This window comes from Triticum urartu, chromosome 1A (assembly GCF_056163025.1).
Source record: "Triticum urartu cultivar PI428250 chromosome 1A, HENAU_Tu73, whole genome shotgun sequence".
Lineage (NCBI taxonomy): Eukaryota > Viridiplantae > Streptophyta > Magnoliopsida > Poales > Poaceae > Triticum > Triticum urartu.
Genome location: NC_141873.1, coordinates 540,849,251 through 540,859,329, shown reverse-complemented (window position 1 = coordinate 540,859,329; position 10,079 = coordinate 540,849,251). Strand labels below are relative to the sequence as shown.

Genomic DNA, 10,079 nt, shown 5'->3' with positions numbered 1-10,079 from the left:
CGAAATGGTTCCGGATGAGTTTGGGCATTTACCGGAGTACCGGGGGTTACCGGAACCCTAGGGGAGTCAATGAGCCTTATTGGGCCTTAGTGGGAGAGAGGAGGATGCAGCCAGGTGGAGGGCGCCCCCCCCCCAAGCCCAATCCGAATTGGGTGGGGGGCCGCCCCCTTTCCTTCCCTCTCTCTCCCTCTTCCTTCTTCTCCTACTCCTACTAGGAAGGGGGTAAACCTACTCCTACTGGGAGTAGGACTCCCCCCCCTTTGGGTGCGCCCTATGAGGGCCGGCCCTCCCCTCCTCCACTCCTTTATATACGGGGGAGGGGGCATCCCATAGACACGGAAGTTGATTGTTTAGCCGTGTGCGGTGCCCCCCTCCACAGAATTTCACCTCGTTCATATCGTTGTACTGCTTAGGTGAAGCCCTGCGTTGGTAACTTCATCATCACCGTCATCGCGCCGTCGTGCTAACGAAACTCTCCCTCGGCCTCAACTGGATCAACAGTACGAGGGACGTCACCGAGCTGAACGTGTGCAGATCACGGAGGTGCCGTATGTTCGTCGGTTGGATCGCAAAGACGTTCGACTACATCAACCGCGTTTCATAACGCTTCCGCTTTCAGTCTACGAGGGTACGTAGACATACTCTCCCCCTCTCGTTGCTATGCATCTCCTAGATAGATCTTGCGTGATCGTAGGAATTTTTTTTGAAATACTGCGTTCCCCAATACTCCCGGTCCGGAAAACCTAAATTTGCATCTTAATTTGATCCAACATAATGCATTTCTTTGCTTTTTCAATAACATTGGATACATAAGATATCACCAAATCTTTGCTAGAATAGCAAGACCAAAGAAAACAAGAACCACAAGTATGCATTTTAGAAGATTTCCAACTTCCATAACTGCTCCCACTAGTTGGATTAATATCTTCTCCATGCATTCATTGTTTATCTGCGGATTCTTGGTTTTGCATTCTTCTTTCTTCATCTTTGGTTCGAAAGAAGTAGACATTGCTTCCCCTCTAGTTGCACATGTAGCCGCATCATTGCCTTCGATTCTTCTAAGGAGTGCGTCAACATCTATTAAGTTTCTTCCTATCAATGTATTCGCCTTCCCAAAACCAAAATGAGCATCCATCCTCCTACACACATGAATGAGCGTTCGAAATGAGTTACCGCAATTGAACCAAAGAATGAGCTATCAAAAATGAGCTACCGCAAGTGCACGTACCCCATCATTTTCGCATTTGAAGAACACCCATCCGGGGTGCTTCGGCGTGCCCGAAGTTAGCCGCAACACTGTCCGCGTGCAGTCGTCGCACTGTATGAGCGACATCGGCGAGCCACAGAGCCGTTGCGCGAGCGCCAAGCCCGGTGGACGGCCGGACGAATCCATGCCCGCAAATCGTGGATGGCATTGGGAGGACGAACCTGTACCTGCATGCGGTGATGCGCCCTTGTCGGGGCTACGAGAGATGCTTCCCGACCACTCCATCGCTTGGCGCAGCCACCGGTGGCCCGCAATGAAGGTCCGCAGATCCGCAAATCCGGCAGTCCGCCGGCGCAGGGGGGAGAGAGGGGAGCCTCGTGCGTGTGGCCGCCTTTCCGCGAGCTCCTGCCGGCTGCTTTCGCCGAAATCTTGGGCGACGGCCTGGCGGCGGCGCGAGGGGGGATGGGAGGCGGTTGGTGGGGGAAAGTGTGGGCTGAAATGTCCCCCCACCAACCGCTTCTCGCTTATATGCAGGGCATCGCAGCGGCGAGGGGAAAACCCACGAATACACGGGTTGGGCCTGAGATTTTGCCACGCCCCTCAAAATTGTTTGCGGGCCGGGGCGGGATGCGGGGTCTAATCGGGCAGGTTTTTCCGCCTCGGCCTACATTTTGACAGTTATTTTACGGGTCGGGGCGGGATGCGGAGTCTACTAGATTTGCTCTGATAGCTCCCGAGGCAAGCCAGCTTTGCTGCGTGTGCATTTTGCCGCCAGCCATAGACATCTGCCAGCTGAAATACCGATTTCAGAAATATACTGGTTTCAGATCTCTTCATAACTTATAGGCATTTCAGGTATCATGAACATGTTTTAGAATGTCATGTGTAGAAAGTAAATACTAATAAAAAAGAGGATTAATTATCTATCGATAGTCCTTTTTACTGTTATATGACTAAGGATTTTTTTTTCAATCCACACGGGAAAATATATTGCTCCAGCGATTCTCAAAGTATATTGTCTACCATGGTTTTAATCAACCTGTTGTCAAACCGATTGCATATATTGTTTGCCATGGTTTTATTCTCCACTTGATCAAAAAAATCATTCATTCTCCATTAAAATCGAAATATGAACCTAATCAATCTCGCAAGACAACTCAGTACGCTGAATAAATCAAGATTAACACAAGCACAAATACAAAGCCGGACAGTCTACCAAAAATTAATGACAACGATGGGAGAGGACTGAGATTGACGCACCTGTGGTGTCATCGATGGAACAAAGAGAGTCCTGAAGTCTGGGATGTTGGCCTTCCACGCATCCTCATACGTCTGCTACGCGCCTACGCCTCATGCTGACGCCACTGCCTTGCCTTGGATCGGCCGACGAGCGTGGTGGTGCCGAGCATGACCCGCCACAGCATGATGTTGATGACGAAGCCGTCGCGCCGATGAGCACCATGTAGTTGCGCCGCGAACTGCAGCCAAGTCTTCCCGGTACTGCGCCACAAAGCCGTGCTGAAGAAACGAGGGGAGGAGGTGGGAGGGTAAGGGAGGAGGGGGGAGCGAAGGGCACCACCGGCGGCAGGGGGCGCAGAAACACATGTAGGTGCAGACGGCAGCGTCCAGCCATGCGAGGCGTGGGGCGTGGGGCGGCGGGCGGAGGGCCGCGGGGAAGATTTTCGTTCCTGAGATGCAAGGTGGGGGATCGTCCGCATCCACTTTTTCCTTTTTAACGAGGGATGAAGATACGCAGGGGCGATCAATAATAATAAAATAAAGGCGAAAGAAAGGAAACCAAATATTTGATCGATCAATCGCTTGGTAACAATACGAAGCGAAACGACAATGTACGATTATAGGAAAGGTAACAATCGATGCGTTAATTCGCAAAAAGAAAAAGATCGATGCATTAGAAAAGTTAGGATTGTGAATTGATTTTCATGAAAATAAGGTTTTATTGTTTCATAACGTGATATCTACCTGCCTGTTTGTGACGTGTCTGGTTGAGAAAGTTTGCGAATGATAAGAATATTATTTGGAGGATGAAAAAATCAACATGAGGATATGAAGATGGAAGGTGAGACAAAAAAATCAGACGAAAACAACCGTGAAGACTATTCTACCAATTCAGATATTAGGAGTAGAGATATGGAACAGAGGGAGTAGTTACAAGGATTAAAAGAATAAGTATATGGTAGATTTGATTGTAACAGAAAAGTAAAAATAATGAATTGGAATAAGCGTTTGATCAAGGTTGAAATAATATAGGCGACAAGGCATCCCCCTATCGTGCCTGGAATGTCTGCGCAAAGACATCTAGCGGCTCAGAAACTTCTAGACTTTGTATATTTAGCAAACCAGAAGAACTAAACATGTAAAGAAAAATAAAATAAAAGATCTATTAGCTATGATCTAGGCCGTACAATTGAGAATGGACGACCAACACGAGGGTATGTTGGGCCGACATCCCCTATATAAATGGCATGCCAGCAGTCGCCTCCACCCACACAATATTTGGTCCAATTGGTGCCACCCAATGGACACCAATATGCTTGCGGGGCCAGGCGTCGCCCACTTAGACATGTAGCATCGCCCGGACTACAGCAGTGTCGATCAACTACAACTTAGATTCCGCCCACTCAACCATGGGAAAGAAGCGGTGCACGACGCACATCCCGATGGTGCATGTCGACCTCACGCTCAGACTTGGGCCTGTGCAGGGCCTAGGTGGAGCTGAGGGGTCCAATGTCGCCATCTCTCGCATGGCGGGTTGCCTTGGGATTGCACCGGCCATCCAAGACCGTGCCAAGGAGGTGTTCAGGAAGATGGAGAAGGATAGGGCATGGCCGCCGGTTCTCAGCAAGACCAACCACCGAAATAATGATCTGCTATACGCAGCGTGCCTCGCCATTGCATGCCGTAGTGAGGGCTCACCGCGGTCGATCAATGAGCTAGCTTCGGCAACGGCTGAAGGCTCGGCGGCAAGAAGGGAAATCGCAAAGCTAACCGCGCGCATCAGGAAGCACCTCGGGGAGGAGGGCGTCGGGCTGACGGGCGTCGGTGTGGTGCGTGCATCGAGCTATTTGTGCCACTTTGGTAAGCAACTTGGTATGAGTGGTCGGGAAGTCGCATCGGCTAAGGAGGCGGCGAGACGGCTAGAGGAGGACGACCTTGGCATGCGAAACACCGGCGAGTCCATAGCGGCGGGCATCGTGTGCATGGTCCTAGAGCATGGCGATGACAATAGGCCCGTCGTCAGTGATGTGGCAAAGGTCACCGGCGTGTCGATGCATACCATCCAGGTGGTGTGCAAGAAGTTGCGCCCGCATGCCGAGATGCTATTTGGATGAAGGATGGTGTGCCATGGTTTCTTTCTCTGTCCCTATTCTCATGGAGATCTGTATTGTACCTTGTTTGTCCGAAAATACAAGTCTTAGGGACTTGTATGCGTTTGTTGTAAGATTTTATGTCTTTCCTTCATTTTGTCCGTGATAATACTTGTTTGGTTAGTTAATCGGAGCTCGATAGAGATGATTTCTAAATTATCAATTAACTCATCGATGTGAATCTTTTTTTGTTTCGTGCTATTTCTGGGCATTTATTACTTCCCTTGATGCATATCATAGGTCCAATGTATTAGGAAACAAATATTGTTTCCCGCAAAAAAGGAAACAAATGTTGTGAGATCGCGACAAGGAGAAATCACCAGCTTCGTTTCATCAATATTGCCAGCTTCATCTTGCCAAAAAAGAATTATCAGTTTTAGAAGGTAGAGAAAAAGGAGATGGGCCTACTGATGAGTGATATTTTTACATTAATTTCACGTTTGTTTAAACCAAGATATTTCATTTAAAAAGAAATATTCGCTCTGATATTGGTACTAATGACTAATGAATGCAAAGGATTCCACAAATCCTTCTCTTTGATATGTTTCCATAAGAAATGGACTAAAAAGAGAAGAAATCATGTGTGCAAATGGAATGGAAGGAGAATGAAGGAAGAAGTAATCAACAGGAGCTGTTTCTACGAAGATAGAGCAAAAGACAACGTTCCATACAGTGTCAAAAAAAGTCTTATATCTTTATATAGGGGGAGTATTTTGTTTTTTCAAAAACGTCTTACACAACCATCTTTATTGCATTATTCAACAAGGTCTTACAAAATAAATATATAGATCAATCTAAAGCCACTTTTCTGGTGAAAAGTGGCGCCCTACTTACAAGTTGATGATGTGCCCAATACCATGGCTGAGGCGCTACGAGGGAGGTGACACGGCAGCCCCTGGTGCGGATCCGAGCGGCCTGAAGTATACGTCAATGGACGTGGGGTTCCCCACTAGAGAACTCGCTGCCACCGGGTGGGGGCAAGAGCGCGAGGATGGGACGACACGCCTCGCCGCCACCTTCCTGGGAGCAGTGAGGAGATGGGCGGAATGGAAGGGTCCTACAGCGGCGCTGGTAGGGGTTTCCTTGCAGCCGCCAGGGGAGGTGATGCGAGGGTCGCCAGAGGGTTGGCTCGCCTCCTTAATTGAGATATGGAGGCCCTTTGCTCACATAGGGAGTATAAAGCAACAAAAAAATACAATTGCAACAAGAAACCAAACATTCACCATAGACTGCAGAATTATTGCAACATTTCTTTCACATATACACACTGGTGGAATCATTGCAACTGCCTTCCACGTATACACACTGTTAGGAGGTTAAAACAGCCAATGCACAAGTCACCTTATATCACTCAAGATCGCCAAGGACTCGGGACACCAAGACCCACCTATCTCTCCTTACCCTAGGACATAAAAGTCCATGCCACTCATTTTCTGTACATTTCACACGAAATAGGCGACCTCTTTGTCTTCATAATTTTATTGGTTCCATCACAATCCAAGGCATTCAAGTACTAATCTCTAGGAGTAACAGTGTCCTAGACTAGGGGGTGCTAACCACGTCGGTCCCTCCATAATGGGCCGGACTGAGGACCCTTGGATCATCAACAAGTGGGCCCTTCCATAATGCTTGCACTTAGTACTTCCATCGATATCTTCAGTGAGATGGTCCGCATGGGGAGAGCACATGCCTGAAGACTACTATCAAGTTTGCTCGTGTCATGGTGCAGGTGTTTGGAGCAGAGTATATGAGAGAACCAAATGTGCAGGACACAGAAAATTTGCTGGCTATTGGAGAGGCCAGAGGATTTCCATGAATGCTCTGATCAATTGTTGCATGCATTGGCAATGGAAAAACTGCATCAAAGGTTTACAGGGAATGTATCAAGGTCACACCAAAAAGGCCACCATCATACTAGGAGTGACATCACATGACTTATGGATTTGGCATGCTTTCTTTGGAGTGTCGGGTTCTCACATTGACATCAACATGCTTCAACAATCTCCCATGTTCAAGAGGCTTTGTAATGGGGAATGGCCGTCGTGCAACTACACTGTCAACGGCCGTGACTACAACATGAGAGACTATCTTGCTGATGGTATCTATTCTCAGTGGGCGACGTTTGTGAAGACCATATTCGGTAACGAAATAGCCGAAGGAAATGCAATACTGGGAGGAGATCGTATTGTGCTTTTTGGGCAGTACCAACATCACGTTTGAAACTAGTGAGGCAATGGAACGTTCTACGTATGTAGATCCCCACTTGTAGCAACAAAGTTGTTGAAAAAGGAGTCGCAACATACAAATCCAATTGTAAGCAACATACAAAGAGAAGTGCTCTCTCTCGGTATCAAAATATAAGATAGTGTAAAAGAAAACCTACCATTTTCCTGTTTCAACCCTAAAAATAACACAATCATGCAGCCAAGACCTTAACATTTTGCTGTGAACACCCTAAAGTTTTCATTTTCTTGCAAACAAGGACAAAATTTTGACAAGTCGTGGGAGTTTTCGATAGAAATTTTGAAAATATGTTATTCCCTTCGATCCAAATTAATGGTTGCTGCTTTAGTACAACTTTGTATAGTACAAGTCGACATGTATGTTTGCAAAAAAATCATAAGTTAAAAAATCAATTGACATTGAAATTACAGAGTCTAAACAAAGAGTTCACACTATAAGGAAGAGGAATAATATGCATTTCAGTCAGGATGAATGAATTTACCAAAAAAAAAGAGTAAACTTGGTAGGATATGGACGAATCGAAAGAAAGCAGAATCATCATATGACAGTCAATATTTGAATCCACATATCAGAAATAAAAGGAACATGCTTCAGGCAATGTGTGAAACTGATGAAGCAGAGGTGCAAAGGAAGTTTAACAAAAGATCTGATTTTGCTAGCTCGGAAAGTGATCAGTTGAATAGTAAGAATAAGAAGATTAAAAAAAGACATCACCATAGATCTGTAGAAGCATCTAACAGCATGGATATTAATCGGAGACAAAGCTCAGATGATAGCAGTTTTACCTCTGACAATGAAAGTTTGGAGCAGAGGAGGTTCACAAAATTCTGTAACAGGAAGAAGTGGTATGCTGTCGAAGAAAACAAACTACACACGAGTTGGCATTTACAAGTCAGACCTGAAAGCAATTACTAGATCTGCATCCTCCTATGCTTTTTTTCTATTTCCCTGTTGCTTACTCCACTAGCTACAGAATTAGTTACACATTAGTAGGAGAGTTCCTTCACACCGTTGCAAAGTAGCTTGGCTCTAGGAAATTTGCATAGCATCTTTACTTTAATCCCCACGGAGTACTTCGACATCCGTTGTTTGTGTGCGAAGATTGCCGCTATATTAAGTTATTAACAATTGATCAGAATCAAAGCAAGAATTTCGAGCCAGATTTAATCAAAGCAACATGTATGTCATGGACAGGCTGCACAAGATGGAGAGAGGGAGCTTCTTTGTGTAACGGACGAGCAAAGGAGGGCGGAGGCAGCACCACTCCCTTCCGCTGAGGCCGCCGTCGTTCCTGTTGAGTATACTGATTATTAGAAAAGATGAGATAAATTAAGATTTGTTTTGGTTTGTCTTGTACTTTAAGTTAATTATTATACTTATATATATATATATATATATATATATATATATATATATGCTCACGAGGCTCAAGCAATATAATGAACTATTCCACCAAATCTCTCTCGCCCTTCTAATATGGTATCGGTTTTTGGGTTCTAAACCCTAGCCACCCGTCGCTTCCGCTACGTGCACCGCCCCAGGGCGGTCGGCCTTCACGACCTCCACCGGGGGCGCGCTGCCCGTACCTAGGATTCGTCCGTCGGTCGTGTCGACCGACTGCCCTAAAGAGTCATTTTCCGATTTTTTGATCTGGGTTTTTCTCTCTCGCCGGTCGTTTTGATCGGCGTTTACTTTTTGGTTTTCCGATTCACTTGATCGGTTCGCGTCGCCCACCGCCGCCGTCGACCCCCATGCGCCTCTACTCCGACACCGGCGCGACCGGCCGGTCGACCTCTTCACCGACCCGGCGGCCTCGCACGACAGGCGGTCCCTCACGGTCATCGTCCGCGCGTCTGCCCGCCAGTCGCCCCGACCGGGCGGCCTCGCGCGATGCGGCGGCCCATCACGGCCGTCGTCCGTGCACCGGCCCCGCCCGTTGATCTACGCTGGTCGTCATCGCCTTGCTCCGACCGGGACACCTGCATCGCCCCGACCCGATGGCCTCGCGCCATGCGACGGCCAATCATAGCCGTCGTTCGCACGTCAGCTCGCCCATTGATCCACGTCACCCGCCTCCGTCGCGTTTGCACGGCGGCTCGACGGTCTACCTCGCCGGCCTCGTCCTCAGCTGCGTCCGGACGACTGCGTCAAGCTCGTCGGATGCCTCAACTCGGGCATCGCTGCTCCGTTGGTCGCTCGGGCCTCCCTGCCCGGGCGTCGACGCTGCTTTGGCAGCCCGGGTGTCGGTGCTAACACGCTCGCCCGCACGACGTCCCACGCCGTTCGTCGTCGCCGGCCTCATCCCGGACTCCGTCGGCACCACGCCTTCACCGAGCGGCGTCCCCGACCTCGCGCGCGATCGGCTTGATCACTCGCTCGCCGCCGCGCGACGAATCTGGCCCGTCGGTTGCGCGTGCCTCCGCAAGTCCTGTAAAGATTGTCCCCGAGTTCAGCGCGCCCTTTCGCCGATCGAGCAACGGGCTGCCGCTGCATCGCCCCATCGGGCCGCAGCACCGCCGCCCCTGTGGTTCTCCTCGCGGCTACATCGACTCGCGCGTCGCCGCTACGTCGCCCCTACGGGCCGTAGTGTCGCGATACGCGGTCCCAGCCGCCGCCTCGAGGTCGTCCCCATGGTTGCACCAACCCGCGCTCCGCCGCTGCACCGCCCTTCGGGCCTTAGCGCCGCGGCCCGCAGTCCCCGCCGTCGCCCCGACCTGCCCGCCGCCACTGCGTCGCCCCTTCGGGCCGTAGTGTCGGGGCCCGCGGTCCACTCCGCCGTCATCGCGGGTCGACCTCCCGTGGTATGTGTCACGCCGTCTCCCTTGGCGCGGGAACGCCACCGTCCGTGCAGGTCTTTGTCACGCTGTCAGGGTTCTTTGCCTACTTCGAGCACCGCCGCCGTGCTCCTAACCTAGCTGCTGCTGCCGCCGTTAGGTCGCCGCCGCCGCTACCCCCATAGCCGCCGCCCGTCCACCTCCTTTGCCTTCTCCCAGCACCAGCTTGTCGCCAGCGTCGTCATCATCTTCCCCGACCACTTCGTATACTCCGAGCACCGTTGGTGACATCGGCCTCATGCCGATTGGCGCCACAATCGTCGTCGAGTCTTCTTCTCTGCTGGCCTCCGACTCCTTGACATGGCGTACAGCTCGTACAGGTCCCAGTCTCCGCATGACCGGTGTTGGCAACACCGATGCATGCCTTCATCCACGACGTGTCCCCAGGCCTGGCAAGCCTGATCG

The 10,079-nt window shown here is 49.9% G+C and overlaps 1 protein-coding gene across 1 annotated transcript; it reads left to right on the top strand.

Annotated features, from left to right (window-relative positions):
* Window positions 1-3,855: 3,855 nt before the first annotated feature.
* On the top strand, window positions 3,856-4,560 carry LOC147992395 (transcription initiation factor IIB-2-like). Its single transcript, XM_087540358.1, has 2 exons — window positions 3,856-3,937; window positions 4,109-4,560. Exons 1-2 carry the CDS (start codon window positions 3,856-3,858, stop codon window positions 4,558-4,560), a joined length of 534 nt encoding a protein of 177 aa, XP_087396484.1.
* The last annotated feature ends 5,519 nt before the right edge of the window (window positions 4,561-10,079 follow it).

Bases quoted from the DNA above. Each gene is read 5' to 3' on its own strand.
- LOC147992395 (XM_087540358.1), top strand. From the start codon at position 3,856: ATGGGAAAGAAGCGGTGCACGACGCACATCCCGATGGTGCATGTCGAC. The intron at 3,938-4,108 runs GTGGAGCTGAGG...TGCTATACGCAG, and splicing joins TGGGCCTGTGCAGGGCCTAG to CGTGCCTCGCCATTGCATGC.